This window comes from Capra hircus, chromosome 13, assembly GCF_001704415.2.
Source record: "Capra hircus breed San Clemente chromosome 13, ASM170441v1, whole genome shotgun sequence".
NCBI lineage: Eukaryota > Metazoa > Chordata > Mammalia > Artiodactyla > Bovidae > Capra > Capra hircus.
Genome location: NC_030820.1, coordinates 61,076,838 through 61,095,307, shown reverse-complemented (window position 1 = coordinate 61,095,307; position 18,470 = coordinate 61,076,838). Strand labels below are relative to the sequence as shown.

At 45.3% G+C, this 18,470-nt stretch overlaps 1 protein-coding gene across 3 annotated transcripts in view; it reads right to left on the bottom strand.

Moving 5' to 3' along the window:
- KIF3B (kinesin family member 3B) overlaps window positions 4,110-18,470 on the bottom strand; it is a 37,848-nt gene continuing 23,487 nt past the window's right edge. For 2 of the 3 annotated variants that reach the window (XM_013968734.2, XM_013968735.2), the window contains 7 exons: window positions 16,595-16,696; window positions 16,260-16,382; window positions 16,036-16,154; window positions 11,090-11,203; window positions 10,325-10,430; window positions 8,074-8,252; window positions 7,499-7,752 (listed from right to left, as the gene is read on the bottom strand). In XM_013968734.2, coding sequence (XP_013824188.2) covers window positions 7,599-7,752; window positions 8,074-8,252; window positions 10,325-10,430; window positions 11,090-11,203; window positions 16,036-16,154; window positions 16,260-16,382; window positions 16,595-16,696 — 897 coding nt within the window. In that variant the 3' untranslated portion in view covers window positions 7,499-7,598. The other variant, XM_018057697.1, reaches the window with a different exon arrangement.

Sequence of the window (18,470 nt, the reverse complement as noted above, 5' to 3'; positions counted from 1 at the left end):
CTGTGCCAGGGAAAGCTCCTTGCAGAATGGAGTTTGCCAACTGAGCCCAGAAAACCTGTGTGAACAGCAGGCACACTTAAAGCAGCACTTGGTGAAACTGCTTCCTGTTATCTCGGGGAGAAACAGGAGCAGGAGAGGCTGGCTTAAGGAGAAAATGCCTGGAGTATAAGTAGGACTGGGCGTCACTCCCTCACACACACATCCACCAAAAAAGCCTCCAAGGGCCAGCCCTCTATCTTCAGGCTGTGCCGTGGAGTTGAGCCCCTTCTCACAGTCTGCTCCCTCACTCCAGCACACCCTCCCTGTGCTTGTCCATGCTGTTGTCTTTGTTTGCCATGCCCTTCCCTCCTCCTCGGAGGGGGCTGCTACCCTGCCCGTTCTGCAGGAGCACACCTCCTCTGTGAAGTCTTTTTCTACCCCTCCTGTCCCACCACCCTTTCCTCTGACAGAAAACACTCTGTTCTGAGCTGCGGGTGTCAGCAGTGACCCTACCACTTGATCCATCAGAGCGTCAAGCTGGAGAAGACAACACAACACGCCCTCAGGGAACTTAACGGTCCAGCGTGGGGAGACCGAGGCAAACAAATACATTGCAATTGGGGAAAGGGCTTAGAAGGAAACGTGGTTCAGTGAGAGACACTGCACAGCCAGGTAGAGACGAGGGGAAACCAGAATGGGTGGTTGGGGAAGGCTTCTTAGAAGAGATGGCATTAAATGAGTGTCTGAAAGATGAGTATGAGTGAACCAAGCAGGAGTGGGGAGAAATTACCAGAAACAGGGCACAGCACATGCGAAGGCGTCATGGCCTGTAAGCGGCTGGAATTACCGAGCACCAAGAGGAGGCCTGGGAGAGCGGCACGAGGGGAGGAGACTGGCCGTCTAGAAGGTCCTAACCACTCTGAATCACCGTTCTGAGACTTGTTTCTCTCATCCTGTTTCTCTCTCTCCCGGCTTCAGAAGGGCTGGAGTACATGTTACTCCTCTGTCTCCAGGGCAGAGCAAGACACCTGGCGCTTGCAAGCATTCAACAAGTTCCTGTGGGTGGCACCGTCCCTAGCCATGCGGGTGAGCCACCTCTCTTTCTGCCCGTTCCCCACCCTCAAAGCCATCCCCAGTCAGCTCGCCTAACTGAAGCACCGGGGGATGGTTAACCACAGACTGCTGATAGAAACAGGATGAAACAGGAGCAGCTGTGAGAGCTACGGTTACATCCTTGATAAACGCCACTGACAACCCTGTTGGCAGATGTGACCACCACATGGTCCTCGGAGACCAGGTTCTCAGGGTAAACTTCAGTCCGATGGCAACTCTAGTGCAAGAGGGCCTGCCAAAATCACGCGCCCTGAGACAGACTGTCAGTGTGAAGTTCAAAACAGTTTCCAAGGTCAACTGTTCTTAGTCACAGTACTTCTGACAATGAAATGCATGGGTTTTTTTCTTCCCTCCACCCAATAAGTCTCTGATTCTCCAGACACCAAATGGGTGTCCTGCAAATCCATTTTCAATACTGACACTAACTCCCAGTATCTAAGGACTTGGTCCCACAAGACTGCCCCCCCCGACCCCGTTTCAGAGGCTAGTCCAGTGTTCCAGGTTGCCACTTGGACCTCTGACCAACCAGCTGTAACTGCCGAGGGTTTCCACAATCCTTTCCTCAGGTTAAATAATTACTAGAATGAATGGCTCACAGAAACTCAGGAACGCACTTTATACTATTACCATTTTACTGATGCGACTCAGGAACATCCAAATGGAAGAATTGCATAGTGCCAGGTCAGGGGAGGGCCATGGAGCCTCCTGGCCCTCTTTAGGCACGCCGTCCTTCCAGCACTTTCGTGAGTTCACCAGCCTGGAAGCACTCCAAACCCTCATCATTCAGGTGCTTTTATGGATGGGTTCCATTAGGCCAGCAGGAATGACTGAATCATTGACTATCGGTGATTAACTCAATCTCCAGTTCCTCTCCCCTACCCGGAGGTCAGGAAGGGTGCTGAAAGTTCCAACGCTAATCATATGATCGGTTCCTCTGGCAACCAGCCTCCACCCCTAAGCTATCCATGGGTCACTTTGTTAGCCTAAGCTCTGGTGTGGCTGAAAGGGGCTTCTGAGAAACACCAGAAGTTACTCTTGTAATTACGGAAATTTCAGGGGTTGCAGAAGTTTTTGGGGGACAAAGACCAACTACATACTTCTCACTCTGTCACACGAGGTTTGAGTAGTTTCTTGATTTTTTTTTTTTTTTCCTTAAAACAATCCAGAAGATGAGAAGACAACCTGGTGAGTCAGCAGGAATTTCCAAGCTGCCCAGCAACCCTGCCCTGGACCTCCCCTGATAGGTTAGCCCCTGACCACCCAGAGCTCTGTCACTTTCAAGAACACACTCATAATTCTTCAGATCACACTTTGAACCCTTGCTTTCCGGCTAATGAGTTTTGATTTTATTCTAAAATAGTTAACCATGTAGGCTAGGCTAACCTATGATTTTTAACTCTTTTGGGAAAGAAAGGGGACTATAGGGACGTTACATGTAGTTTGAGGGCATCTTCTGAAGAGTTAAGGATCATCTGCTCAATCACATAAGCCATTGTCCTCCCTGTGTTCTTTCCATTTCTCGCTGGTGTACCTATTTCTAAAGCCCTATACTATAATCTTTTTTACAGAAGCTCTGCATGCTTCCCCCTAGTGAGGGACTGCAGATACCTTCCCATGAAATCCTAGTTGTCTGTTACATGAGGCTTTCACAGGTGCTGTTCCCTCTTTGAACAAATTTCTTTCTTTATTCCTGTCCCGATAACTCTTTGTCCTCTGGATCTCACTTTATGCCATTTCTTCAGAAAGCCCTTCCCTTCTTTACTCACCCAATCCAAATCAGGCTGCTATTACTCTCTTATAATAGCATGTCATGACATTTGTCATGACTGGGTATTACACATTCAGGTGCTTTGGGTTAGCATTTACCCCACCTCCCTCTCCCGTGCAAGCACAAGCTGTGTGTGGGCAGGGGCTATGTTGCTCACATCTCTGTATCCAGTTCCTGGAACAGCATGGCACAGAGGAGATACTCAACATGTGTTTGTTAAGTGATTAGCCGCTTTTCTATAGAGGCCTAGGGGTTTCTGAACATAATACACCCAGTACTACCTTCTAGTTTCTTAGGATAAAAACTGCTCATGGTGTCTTCTGAACCCAGGGCCCTGTCATAGCAATAACCAAATAATTTTATTATTGAGTGGTGGCGGGGGTGGGGTGGGGGCTTTGGGGGTACGAGGGAATCGCACCACACACTTTGTATGATCTTAGTTCCCCAACTAGGGATTGAACTCAGGCCCTCAGCAGTGAAAGTGCAGAGTCCTAACCACTGGACCACAGGGAACGCCCAATAACCACATTTGAAAATGTCTGCTTTCATCCATATACTTGTGTACTTGTTGCTTTAAATGCAATGCTAATCCCTACAGTGGCCCTTCCAGGTGTGACTATGACCCTGTTTTACAGACAAGCCCCACTCCTCCACACACACACACCAAGGTTTAGAGAGAAAAACTAAAATCCTCATAGTTGCACAGCTAGTAAGCACAGGCACAAGCAGGATTCAAGCCGAGCTCAGAGTCCAGGGTCCAAGCTCCTTCTATTGAGTCTCCACTCCTCACACAAGGTACATGACCCTTCCTCCATCCTGGAGGCCGGGACACTCCAGCAGGCCTGAGCACATAAGAAACCATAAGACCAACAATGAGTCGCTCATTTCTGGTAATTTTTTCTTGATAGTAAATACCATGAAATATTTTTGTGTTAAAAAATGTATATTCTAAAGTATATAATAAATGTAAGGAAACATTAAAAAACAAAACACAAGAAATTAAAAGTAATTTCATGCCTGACTTAGGAACTTCCATGGAAAACCACAAAGAGCATTCGTTTGTCACTCTTTCATTCCATGTCCCTTCACCTTGCTGCTATATGTTTTAAATGCCAACATTCCAACTCAGTCTTCATGTTCCACTCCCACCCTCCTTCCACTGGAAAGATTCAAATGTTTAAAAGAAATTGGCAGTGTGTCAGCCACCAGCATGTCATTCTCAGAAGCATCAGTCATTTATGAGGACACCTTTTTGGAGGTACAATAAATCTGATTTTTATTACACATCTTAGTTTAGAGTCACTTTTACATTCCTAGACAAAGAGATGATACAAATAAATATTGACTATAAAACTCAGAGCCCCAAGTATTGGCATATTCTTTGTCTAAAGGTAGCCAAAGAGAAGGTCAAGATCAATAGTAACTCCAAGGAGCCATAAAGCCCACTGCCTCCTGCCTGCCCCAGGATCACTCCTTTCATAAATAACCTCAGAAGCACTTCATTCAAGAAGCGAGGGCAGGGAGGAGGGGGGTCAGATTTCCAAACAGTACAAGACACAGCCTTGCACGATAGACAATAGCCAGGCCTGCTGTTCTTACCCAGGTCCTTCTGAGCATTCTGATTATGGCTTTTAGAGTGTATTAACAGCCCCATTTTTGTCCACTGATGGTGCTGAGATGGCCCAAGGTGGTGTTCGCACCGAGCCTTGACCTCCAGTGGGAAATGTGAGGCTGGACTGATATCCCACGTTGACAGGGAATGGACACTTCTCACAAACTTGGCAACGATTCTACATTCAGCGAAGGGGCACTTACAAGAGTCACACAGGAGAAGTAGAGCATGGCCCATGCCGGAGCTGAGCAGCTCTCTTGACGCCCGTGGTCGTGGAGATGCGGGTGGTGCCATTCAAGCAGCATGCAGGCATTCGACGGGGAGCCATCCAGCATTAGGGTGGAGTCTTAAGAAAGTGCTTCATGCCTATGATTTGTGGCCGTGAGTTCTGAATCCAGGGGCCTGGGACACATGGGATTTGAAATCTGAAACCAGATACATTCCTGCAGGCAGTTGCACGTTTGTCTCAAACTCCTTCTCTCAGATGAGCTTATTAGATCCTGGGACCTTGCTGCCAGATTTCATTAGGTGCTGCTGACGTGAAGGTGCTCAGAGGGCTTGGAACATTCTAGCATGACAACAGACAATAAAAACCTGGTCCCTCAGAGCCCAAAGCAGCAGCTTCCTGGTGGCAGCAGGACACTCTACTCTATTCGAATATTCATCGGATCCATTTGAGAGAAGAAAAGCACCGGAGACTCAACCTCCAGCCAGGAGTTCTTCGACTTCATTTCACAGACCACCAGATGAACACAGCTGAGTACACGGCAGGCCTATTTTCATGACCCTGCCTGTCAACTTGGCTTCTTTTGCCTTCTTAGAAAAGTTCCATGGTCATTCAACCACCCATGGTCAGAACAGTCACCTTGAGACATCAGTATTCAGCTACAGGGTTATCTGCAGTTTTTAATTCTCAGACTTCCTAGATGGAAATGTTCAGCCTACAGAATTCAGATCAGCTTCAGGGAAATGCAGTGCCAAGAGACAGGTGTGACCTGTCATCATCTTAGGCTACCCACCCCATCATTTGGTTCCTGTTCAAACAGGGACATTCTTAGTAAATAATAAAGAACAGAGTTTGATCCCGAGAAAGATGAGGGATGCTTCCATTATGCTCCACGAATTGCTGAAAAGGGCCCTGGGTTCAGAAAGAATGGTTACTAAACAGGAGATAAGCTGGTAGACGACAGATCTCCATTTGCAGGACGCTAAGACATTGCACTCGGTACCTCCTCTTTCCCACGGGTTCTGATCCAGAAATGTGCCCTGGGAACTGAGCAGCTGAGTTAAAACATAACTCAAGGCCCACTGAGTCGCCACCTTCCCGAGGCACGGTGCCAGCAAAGTGCGCCGGTGTGGCCGACTAGGGACACATATTGTCCCCTCAGGCTTGGCTCGTGGACTCAGACCCCCACGTGGGAGCTTCCAGCCTGGATTAGTCATTCAGCGGGCCTTTAATACAGACAAAGGCAACAACTGCACGTTAGTGTATTTCTAAAGTCGGGCAAGTTCTTGGTCTCTCTCTCTTACAGACACACACGACACATTCAAAGAACATAGGCACCACTGTGCTTGCACACCCACACACACTTATGAGCTTCTCATGGGGGGAAATGAGTAACATCCACTTAGTGACCAACATAAAGCCAAATTCTGAGTTTCAATAATACAGAGAACTAAAACTTACAAACCAAACCAGTACATGTAAACGGGAACTCCTAACTCCTCTGAACTATTCCATCACACGGCCATGCCTTGCTACTGCCCCGGGCTCTGCCTGGGGGGAGCCCCAGCTCTAGGATTAGGTGAGTTTTCTGCTGGAGGCAGGCAGGATTCCTCTGCCGCACCAGCTGTGACGTCTTCCTCTGCCACTGCACCAAGCCTCACGACTCCATCTTGGCACCCATCTCGTCACCCCAGAGCTCTCTATGCAAGGATGGAACAAAACAGGGGATGCAGAAGTGCTTCTCTGTGTCTCATGCCCCCAGCTCTGGTCCCATCAGAGAAGGCAGAGACAGCCTCCCTTTTCCCAAAATACAGGCCCACTGCAGAGCATGCTCCGGAGGCAGAGGATGGCCCCAGGCAGGTTCGCTCAGGGAATGTGCATGGGAATAGATGATGACCAATAAAGAACAAAGTGACACGGCGTATGGACATGGCATCAGCTTACAGATTCACGTCTTGGATAAGATGGTCATGGTTTTGAGGTTCTAAAGAAGCTGTTTCCCTAAACTCTCCAAGGAGGCAGAGGAAGTGTTATTTCTATTGCTTCTGACATGGAATCCTTCTGGAGCAGAAGTTGGTAGCTTCCTTGGAAAATATCTGCTCCTTCAGCAGATCCCCAAAGCAGATCCACTTCTTACTGAGGTGCATGGACCGTGCCCCTCAGAGGCTTAGCTCCAAATGAGATTTCTCATTTTCTACCTATAAGAACGAGCACCTGCTCAAGTTCTAGGACTTTCGCTTTTCAGACCCTTTGCCACTTTATCCTGAGGCTCCAAAGAGTTGGTCTGCTGAGGTGACTCCTGATTTTACCCTATTGTTCAACAAGAAGGGAGCCCAGTATAAAGAACAGGCTAGAAAAGTAGAGGGGAGAGGATGGGACAGCAAGAAAAAGGAGAGGAGGTGGCAAGGGAGAAGGGAAGCAAGGTCACTGGTCACTCTCTTGCTTTCCACTCTGGCTATCACACTTTACCTTATCCAGGCAGTTCTGAGATGCTAATTAAAGGACAAGTCCCAGAGGAGCTGAGTGCCGTCTTACGACCAGCCTGTTCAACCAGATTAAGTTGGTTCATCGGCAAAGAGGCCATTGCTTCTCCCCAGGGGAATGGTTCTGAGTTTGGGGTCAAGTCCTCTCTGCAGGTTTTTGCTTGTCTCTTCTCCCAGAAGGCAAGGCTGTTTGTAACCTGGGAGAGGGGAAGTGGCTTTACTTTGGAACTAGCCCCCGAGGCTGTGGATAAAGCTGAGATGCGGGGGTTCCTGAGGAAGAGGAGGAGCCCGACTTCCTTCCACTTTTAGGCCTGCAAGAGTCAAGCACATACGTCCATTACACATCCCATTGCTCTCTCTGATGCAAATAAGCCTCTCTTCCCATCAGTGGCCATTATGTCTCAGAGTGGCCTTGCCTCATGGACTTTCAATTGTAAAACCACCAGAGACTGGCACAGCGTGACCCTCTCGGATAGTCGACATGACCCGACAAAGGACGGATGACACCTCAGGGAGGGACTCTTGATTCTCAGCAATTGTTCTTCCATTAAAATTACATCTTGACTGTCTTCTCCAAATTGGTAAGAAGGAAAAAAAAAAAAAACTAAGTATGCAGGTAAAATTCCATCCATTTTTGGCTTTGTACTCAGTTATTTTCCTTAAACTTCTAATCCGGAATGTAATAAGACAGGATTTCTAATTGAGCACCAAATTAAGTGGCTGGTTATTTAAATTGAGGCTCAGAGCCTGGGCTGTGGATGCAGACAGACCGAGGTTAACTCGGGCTTTGCCACTTAGTTCTATGATAAACAAGCACATTTGCTACCCTCTCCCCTCATCTGTCCTTGTTCAAACATGTTCTGTTCAAACATAGGTCCCCAAAGCCACTCACCTGGCCTTGGTTTTCTTATGTGCAGTGCTTTCAAAGGATGATGCATCCACCTGTATCTCATCTTCATCCTGCAGAGCCGCATCCAATGCGGCCTGGACCTTGGGGGCGATGGCGGGGCCCTCGTAGTCTCTGGTGGTCCGACTGGGCATGTCCAGCTCCAGCAGCATGATGTTTTCTGCCTACAGAAGCAGAGCCAAGACAGCTAGGATGGCGTCCAATCAGACAAAAGGAGTTCTAACAATCTAAACCCAAGAACAGAACCTCAGATTGCTTGCTACTCAAAGCCTACCAAGGGTCTGTCTAGAAAAAGTGATGTAGTTCTATAACTTTTTTCCTGGTGCCATTTCAGATGACTTTTATTTACTTTCTATGCTTTTCTCTATTTTCCTTTAAAAAAAAAAAAAGAATGTGTATTGCACCCTAAGGGGAATAATCAAGAGAAAATAATAAATTAAGTACAACCCATTTATTGTAGACAGTATAAAAGTATAAAAAGATATGCAGAAGAAAATTGTAGTCATCAAAAATCTCCATACCTACAGCAGCTCTGATGAATTTCCTGGCTGTAGAGGGAAGGAGGCAGGTATGGTGCATATATGTGGAGTGTGTGCAGGGGGCAGTGTACGTGCTTATTATCAGATTTTGAAAATCAGAGCAGGCTCTGCCTCATAACTGGCCTTGTAGAGAGATTCCCTCATTTGATCTTCTGTGGTGGGCCTCTTCCTAGCCCCTAAACACCAAGCCGAGGGTGACGAGGGAAGAACACCCATGGCTCCACATCTTCCCCTCTAGCTCCTCCCAGTCGGTGGAGTTCAAGCCCCAAGGCCCTGGCCGGGGCATGAGGGAAACCAGCTGGGAGGAGGTTACGGGAGAGAATGGAGTGGCTCCGCTGATCAATTTTATATATTGAGATACTGCAATACATGTCTCTCAATGGAGCAGGTCTGTTGCTAAAAATCATCTGAGCGCCACTGCTTGAAATTCTATCTCTGGATCAAGGAAAGCCCCCTGGAGACCCATGTATTTGATTCGTTGGCTTTAAAATCATATTTTTAGGCTGAAGACATGAAATAAACTGGCAAGATATGCATCCTCTGAAACTGCTAGAAAAATGCTTCTGAGAACTCCGACACATCCCTCATCTTCCACGACATAAAGCCACATCTGATAATCTCTTTTTTGCTTTTGTTTTCCTTATTCAGAATAACTCAGTGCCAGGAAGAACGGTGCTTGAAGAGTTAACTAGTCCTAATCTGCCTTGCTCTGGCTGCCAAGGGAGACTCAAAAACATCTTAAAATTTTTAAGTGACAAGCTTTCATCATAAAAGTAATTCAGAGAACTCCCTGGTAGTTCAGTGGTTAGGACTTGGTGCTTTCACTGCTGTGGTCCAGGTGCAAACCCTGGTTGGGGAAACTAAGATCCCATAAGCCATGCAGTGCAGTCTAAATAAATAAACATAATGGAGGTTCCCCATGGATAGTTATAAAAAATACAGATAAGCAAAATGAAGAAAATTTTAAATGAATGTGCTTTCATTAACCAGCAATTACCAGTTCACATTTTGATCTACTTTGCACCCAACTTTTAAATTCATATATACGCTTTCAGGACCAATTGTTCTATAGCTGAATAATACCTGCATCTCCTGGCTCATCCACTTACCAGCTACCTGAACTTTTAAGCCACAGGACTGACCACACAGAGTGAGTGGGAGGGCTCAGTCACATAGAGCAGCAAAGCGCTGAGTACAGGGCCTGCTGCATGATCAGTGCTTATAAACAGAAGCCTGTATGGTGTTTCTACTGTAAAATATGCTTGGGTCATTAACTAGTTATCAATTATGTCACTTCAATTAACTACACAGCTCACACATATTCTGTTAGATGGAAGGACCGCAAGTTCTTTCACAAACCTCCATCTCCTGTCATTGGACGTCTTTCTTTCCCGTCACCCCACAAGGCCATTCTGAAACTCACTATTAATGTGTATTGGCCACATGGACTACAGTATGTTTGTACTCTCTCCTTCCCTAGCCCTAATTTGCTAAATCTCATTCTCTTTTACCTTGTTATTTATGATTCATTAATCATATGTATTATTTGTTATAATTGTTATTAATGTAGCTGTCCTCAGGTCCCTTTTAAAAGTGTCAGGATACAAATTATGACTGTGCAGACGGATCAAAGGGTTTACATAAATTTAAACTCCTCCAGGACAGAGAGGAGAGAAACACGAGTACAATCTTCTCACCCTGTATCGAACGTCTGGACGAACCATCATGGACATTCTTGCGTGCTGGCTCAACGGTCTCCTGTATCCCACAGCTGAGACTGGCCTTTTCATCATCTGCTGGTTCCTGGAAATGGACTGTGTGCTCAAGACCCAGGCCAGAGTGTGTCCCACAGTCCCAGGATTGGGACTGTGGAACTAGCACTCAGAAAATTCTGAGCCTCCTTTAGGTAGAACCCGAAATGGGAAACTCCCTGGACTGAGGGCTGACATGTAAATGGGGCGGGAGCTGCTGATATTTTCTGCTTCAATTGCTTTCTGATTCACATGTGAGCATCATGCATCTTTCAAGCTGGAGGGGCTCTGAGTCATCATCCAGTTCTTAGATAGCAGGCGTGAAGCTGAGCGGTCCACACTCCCCACTCCCACATCCTTGGCAGACTTCTCTCATCTTTCCAGCAGGACCCAGACAGAGACTGAGAATCCTCCACACAGTCAGACTGACAGATAAGATAACACCTGTGTACAGCCCCTCCCTTGGCCTGGCACACTTCACTGGACAGGGGAAGCTGAAGAGCAGGAACTTGGGAAAGGCCATTAGTTCACTATGATAATGTTTCCCAATTCGTTTACCTCATGAACTTACAGCAGCCACAAAGTCACAGCTGCAATTGGTTCCAAGTTCAAAGGAATCAGACTGCATTTTACCATTCTCCTCTGGGCAAGTCCAGCTTATCAACATTCTACCCCACCCCATTCCCACATTACAAGTCAACAGTGACTTACTCCAGTCTGGTTATAGGATGTAATTTCCAATGATCTTCCTCTTCATCAAAGAAGGATCTATTCATAATTTTACTTTTTTCTTCCAGGGGAATGAAGTTTTCTATAATAAGATGCCTGTAAGAGCACAAATACACAGGCGAATAGATGGACAAAGAATAAGAATGGCGTGCTGGCTATCTGGTCCCACATGAAGCAAGTAATAGGTAAGGGCCAAGTCACTCAACCAACATCTACTGAGCAGGTACAACGGAACTACCATCATACTAGGAGCTGGGGTCAGACAGGAACGACACTCGCCCCTGCCTGAGACAGAGGAACACTCGTAGGTATGCTGACAGGTCTATCGTAGGAATGGAGAAGGCAACGGCACCTGACTCCAGTACTCTTGCCTGGAAAATCCCACGGAGGGAGGAGCCTGGTAGGCTACAGTCCATAGGGTTGCTAACAGTTGAATATGACTGAGCGGCTTGACTTTCACTTTTCACTTTCATGCATTGGAGAAGGACATGGCAACCCACTCCAGTGTTCTTGCCTGGAGAATCCCAGGGATGGGGAAGCCTGGTGGGCTGCTGTCTATGGGGTCGCACAGAGTCAAACAAGACTAAAGCAACTTAGCAGCAGCTACTGTAGGAATATGGAAAGGTCACTTATCCCCAAGCAGTAGCAGCTTGAGGAGGTGGAAGGATTAAAGAGGAAGAGAGGGACTTCCCTGGTGGTCCAGTGGCTAAGACTCCACACTTCCAATGCGAGGGGCCTGGATTTGATGTCGGGGAACTAAGATCCCACAGTTTTTGAGACAAATAAACAAATAATTTTTAAAAATAAAGAGGAAGGCAATGCCTGGGCTATGCTGCAATGAACTTGTGCTAAGTACTTGAGGGAGGGCCACTGGTACTGCTAAACCTGCTCCTTAATTTCCAAAATGCTGAAAACAGATTACAATTTCAAATGCCTTCCTCCAGTCCTATGGACTGTTGCCCAAGGTGGAAAACTCCACATTCTAATCACCAGAACAAAGAGGAGAACAAGATGCATTTCAGTCCCTTAGATCCCTGCAAATGAAGACCATTCCTGAGAAGAGTCTCTGCCTCAGAAGCACCCAGGGAACACGGCAGACAATGAAACTGGAACCCGCTGAGCTGTGTCTCTCCATGGTGATGACTATTTCCTGCCCCTCTCTGAGTGTACTCCTTGCAGACCTCAGGACAGAACAATGCCAACAGGGTGTGAACGGCAGAGACACACAAAACAAACACCACAGAGGTCGAGGGGACTATGAGGAACAGGCTGGCTTGCTGTTTATTCAGTAGATATGAAGAAGAGACAGAACAATGCAAATTACTTCCTTAAAAAAATAATTTGAAGAGATGACATTTTCTCTTTGACTATTTAAGAAATGATTTTTCATATATTTGGGGTCCTTTTTTTATGATTTTAAAGATCTTATTTATACATTAGAAAATGTGAGACTTCCCTGGTGGTGAAGTGGTTAACGCTCTGACCTCCCAAGGCAGGGGGTGCAGGTTTGATCACTGGTCAGGGAACTAAGAACCTACATTCTATGCAGGGTGAAAAAAAATTTTTTTTAAAAGAAAAGAAAATGTGAGAAATACAATTACAATTCCAATACTCAGAAATAGATATTCTAACATATTTTGTTCTGACCTTTTTTCTAGGTGTACATGCCTAGCAAGAGGACTAACACACGTATTTAACTTTAAGGACTCCGTCCCAAATTTACAACTTAATCACTGAAAGAATCTCTTTGAAAGTTCTTTTTTAAAAAAAATGTATTTATTTTTGGCTGCACTGAGCCTTTGTTGCTGCAGTTGTGTTTAGTTGCTAAGTTGTATCTGACTCTTTGCGACCCCATAGACTGTAGCCCACCAGGCTCCTCTGTCCACAGGATTTCCCAGGCAAGAATACTGTAGTGGACTGCCATTTCCTTCTCAAAGAAAAGTTCCTCTTTAAAGAAAACTTTGAGCAAATGAAGTGGAAGAACTGATATTAAAAAAAATTTTTTTTAATTTGCAAAACCCCTAATGAAATAATGGTTACACAAAGATCATTGTTGGCTGAAACCATTAGCTCAATGGTTCTCAAGCCAGGCTGCACATCAATATCACTTACAATATCTTAGTCAGACCTCGTGAGAGATCAGTGATTCTCAAAGTGTGCTCAAAAACCAGCAGAAACAACAGCTGGTATTTGTGAATGCAAATGCTCAGGCCCCACCCCAGATGTGCTGAATCAGATTCTCTGGATGTGGGGCCCAGCGATCCACATTTAACAAGCCCTTCAGATGAACTGGTACCTGCTGAAAGTTTAAGGACCACTGCCTAGATGAGTGAAATCAGAACCTCTTGGGTAGGACCCAAGTGTCACTATTTTTAAAAACTCCTCCGATGATTTATGTATGTAATCAAGGTTGAGAACTAGTCCTTCAGAGTTCACCTTCAGTTAAAGGAAAGTAAAGAAGATAGAGACGCAAGCTAAATGACACCATGAAGAAGAAGCAGACTGACAAATCCAGAATGTGGTATATTTCTCTAGGCTAACTGCCCCAGCCTTTTCAACAATACAACTATGAAAAAAAGTTTCTAAAAAGGAAAGGGGTTGCTCCAGATTAAAATAAGCATAACAGACATAATAACTAAATGCAATATATAGTCCTTATGTAGATCTTAATACAAATAAACCAAGAAAGTCCAAATATGGGTAGGGTATGAGAGAATACTAAGAAACAATGTTAATTTTGTTAGGTGAAAATATATCATTACATTCACAAAAATCAATTTTAATTCTGACACAGTAGCTTCAGAATAAACATTCTGAAAATAAAATTAAGAAAACAATTCTTCATATGATAGCATCAAAAAACAAAATACTTAGGTATAAATTTAACAAAAGAAGTGCAAAGACTATGCAATGAAAAATACAAACATTTATGAAAGAAATTAAACAAGATTCAAATAAATGGAAAAACATCCCATGTTCATGGATCAGCATACTTAATACTGTTAAGATAACAATACTCTCCAAATTGATCTATACAGTCAACACAATTCCAATCAAAATCTCAACTGTTTTTCTTTTTCAGAAATTGAGAAGCTGATCTTAAAGTTTATATGGAAATGCACGAGACCCTGAATAGCCAAAAGAATCTTGAAAAAGAACAAAACATTGGCGCACTCACATTTTCTCATTTCAAAACTTACTACAAAGCTACAGTAAATAAGACGGTTGATACTGGCATAATGACAGACATACAGCTCAACAGAACAGTACCGAAGGTAGAGAAATAAACTTTACAATTACAGTCAACTGACTTTCAACAAGGATGCAAAGACAAAAAGGGAAGACACTTTTCAACAAAAGGTGCTGGGGCAACTGAATATCCACATGCAAAAGAATGCATTTGGAACCATACTTCAGACCATGTAAGAAATTAACTCTAAATGGATCATAGACTAAATGTAAGACCTAAATCTGTAAGACTCTTGGATAACCTAAGAGAACTAAAAATGTTAAGTCCACAATTAAACTTGGACACAAATGTTCATAGCAGCATTATTAACTATAAATGAAAAGCAGAAACAACCCAAATGTCCATCAACTGATGAATGGATAAATAAAATGTGGAATATTCATATAATATGGATCAGCTCTACAAAAAGAAGTGCTAACATGCTGCAAAATGGATAACCCCTGAAGACATGTTAATTGAAAGAAACCAGTCACAAAAGACCACATCCTATATAATTCCGTGTATATGAAATGTCCAGAATAGGTTAATTTACAGAGTCAGAAAGTAGATCAGTTACTTATAAGGCTGGGGGAGGAGATAATAAGGAGTGACTGACAACCGGTACACGTTTTCTTTGGGTGAGGGCACCCACAAATGTTCTAAAATTAGACTGTAGTGTTGACTTGACAGCCAAGTAAACATATGCATACATATTTAAATGACTTGTGGGGGAGTTCCCTGGTCACCTAATGGTTAGGATTCCTGGCTTTCATTGCTGTGGCCCAGGTTCAATCCTTGGTGAGGGAACAGATTCCCCAAGCTGTGCAGCCACAGTAAAAAAACTGACTTGTATCTTGCATACTTTAAATAAGTGAATTGTACGGTATGTGAATTATATCTCAATAAAGATTTTCTTAAAAAAAAAAAAAAACAACACTGTGGTACATATGTAAGTATGTAGGAATGAGGTAACATGATGTAAGATTTGCTTTAAAATATTTTTATGAGGATAAAGATCTGTGCTTTCACTGAAGGGGGTATGGGTTCAATCCCTGGTGGGAGAAATAAGATTCTGCAGGCTACATGGTAGAGCCACCCCCCTAAAAAACCAAAAGCAACCAAACTATGAAAGATGGAGGACAAAAGACTGTTCATCATTGCATCCTGGGCTTTCCTGGTAGCTCAGCAGTAAAGAATCCACCTGCAACGCAGGAGACTTGGGTTCGATCCCTGGGTCAGGAAGATCCCCTGGAGAAAAAAATGGCAACCCACTCCAGTATTCCTGCCTTCCTGCCTGGGAAATCCCACGGACAGAGGAGCCTGGCAGGCTATAGTCCATGGGATCACAACAGTCAGACATGACTTAGCGATTAAACCACCACCACTGCTGGGCAATGGATATTTGGGTGTTCCTTATACCATTCAGAAAATTCTAATTAATAAAAGATTCCCTTTCATCAATAGATAATGGCTTCAGTAAGGCAGAGTGGGAGGAACTTGGAGATCATCCGGTGAAGATACTCAGTTAACAGATGGGATGCAGAGACAGAAAATAACTTTCTTAGGAATAAACAGAAGACAGACAAGGTGGCGAGAGATGGAGAGAAGTAAGCAGGGGCCCTGTCTTCTGAGGGGTTTCCTACTTAACAAACAACAACACAGCAAGTGGCTGGGGTGCCCCGGAAGGCCCAGGACTTACTTGAGTTTCAGCTCCCTGGTGAGCTCATTCTGGGTCTGCTCCAGCTCCTGCCGCTCCTTGATGTGCTCTTCTTGGAGGTCATGGATCTCTGCCTTGACTGCCTGAAGCTTAGAGAAGAGCTGGAAACAACAGGAGAGGCGGCTGAGCCGGGCAGCCCTCTAGACAACAGAGTTCACTCTGCCCCACACCTCAAGAAGCCTCTGCCTGCCTCATTCCTTTCCTACCTTTTTGAGTTTCTTGGTCTTGATGTCCACCTCTTGCTGCAATGAGCTGTATGTCTCCTTCAGTTCCAAGGTCTCCTCGTCTCGGCTTTCCATCTGCTGCTGGATTTCTCTTTCTCGACGTTTCTGAGCAATGTCACAGAATTGATCAGTGTGCCTACAGACAACGTCTATTCAAGAATATGGGGCTGGGTGCTCTAGATCAGTCTCCCACCAGGAAGGGGCTGACACATGTCCTTCCCATAACCTTTGAAGAGTCTAACAGAAGAGATATTGGCTCTGTAGCATTGACGCACCCCGCCCCACTCCATTCTCTCCCAAAGGGAGTGACAAGTTACCTGTTCTGCAATTTCCTGCCGTTTCTGCTCCAGGATTTTCTGCTGTTCATTTGTATGGTCTACTATATTTTTTCCTCCAACAAGCAGCTTACTCTCCATGGCCTTTGTGAGAAAAGAGCAGAATCCATGTCGTGAGTGGTCTCGCTCAGAACATAGCTCCTCACAGGGAAGCCTGTGAAAAACAAAGAGCTCCGGACCGAACCAAAGCAGGTAAATTCTTAGGGAAAATATACTGTGCTCAGCTGGGCCTTTCTCATCACTCAGGTGGAGCTGTGGCGGCTTCACTAGGGCTTTATAATGGAAATACTGAAGACACAGCTTCCCTAGACATACATGAATTTCAGCTTTATACTTTAAAGAAAATTTTTGGTTTGTTTGTATGAAGTATTGACCTCAGTTAGAACCTATTAAGCACCTTCTACATGCTAGGTACTGAGGATGCCACTGTGAATATGAGTCAAAAGCTCCACAGAGGGCCACAAGTAGCAGGTTCTTATCAGATGGAGTCAGATCTTATCATGAGGAAAGGACAGAGTAATACAGGCAGAGGCACACGGGAAGGAGGGAATTCAGGCTCTTCCCAAAGGCAGTCAGGGAAAAAGCTTCCTGTCTCAAGGGACAGCTACAAAAGTGCTAAAGTAAAAATAGGAAATAGCTAAGGAAAAAAAAATTGTTTTCAGAGGGTAGGGTAGAGAGTGGTGATACATGAAGTTGGCAAAGCGATCAGGGGGTAGTTCAAAAACCTCCAAGCCTTGTTTGGGAGACTAGGCTTGACCCTGAGAACTGCAGGAACCACTGACGTGCCCTTTGAGCACTAGGATACATAACCAGATCTGTGTTTTAGAAACAAAACTCCCCTGCAACAGGAAGAAAAACTGCAAAAGGGCGGGCTGGGTGGAGTGAGAGCAGACAGGAGGCTGTTTTAAGGTTTCAGGCCTGAGCTGGGGCAGGAGAGGTTGGGAGAGCAAAGTGGATGGGTCTGAGAGAGGCAGGATTCAGAGACCGCGGGAGAGAGAGTGGCAGCTGGCAATGATAACTCCTAGGAAGGAGTCTGGCTAGACTGAGGAAAGGCAGGCCGAAGCAAGCTCTGCGTGGCCCTGGGCATCTCCGTGGAAATACCCAGCAGGCAGAGGCTATCAGCTGGGATGTTAGGAGACAGCTTTGGGCTAACCATGCAGACTGAAAACCTTCAGCATTTAGATGAGGGCTGAAGCCAGGGGAATGATTTGCACCTGAGAAGCACGGGCTCCAAAAACTCTGCAACCTTGCTTTAAAGAAACTTCTACCCCTGCTGCCATGTTTCTGCCCCTGCGACTTTCCTCTTTTTTCAAAACGAAAAGGCTGGACTGATTAGTAATCAGCACCCCCAACACACTCCCTTCCAGCTCTAAAATTCTTTCGTCCTGTGACTGTGTATCATCCAGGGATTGAGAAAGACGGATGTCATGTCATTCTCCCACAGATAAAATGTGTAAGAGGTCCAGGGACCTTGAGCTGATGCTAAGTCTGGCCATACTCAGCTTCTGAGAGTTGCCCGACTACCCCAGGTTGTTTAGAGTCTAGGTGCTCCCGGGCTTGAATAAAGGCCGTGATCTTTAAAAACACCACATGCAGATCAAACGCAAGCATACCCAGTTACACAATGCAGGAGTCAGGAAGGGTCAAGCGACATAACAGAACCCCAGAGTAAGCCCCTCCCCAGAACACAGTTACTTCCTAAGTGTGTTGTATGTGACTCCATTTTCATACCAGGTCTTGACAGTCCTACAAAGGATCCCTACCTCTGAAGTCAAACAGGACCCAGCTCTGTGAAAGGACTACAGATATGATGCCACAGATAAAGTACAGCTTCACGTGGTGGGGGAAGGGGAGGCAG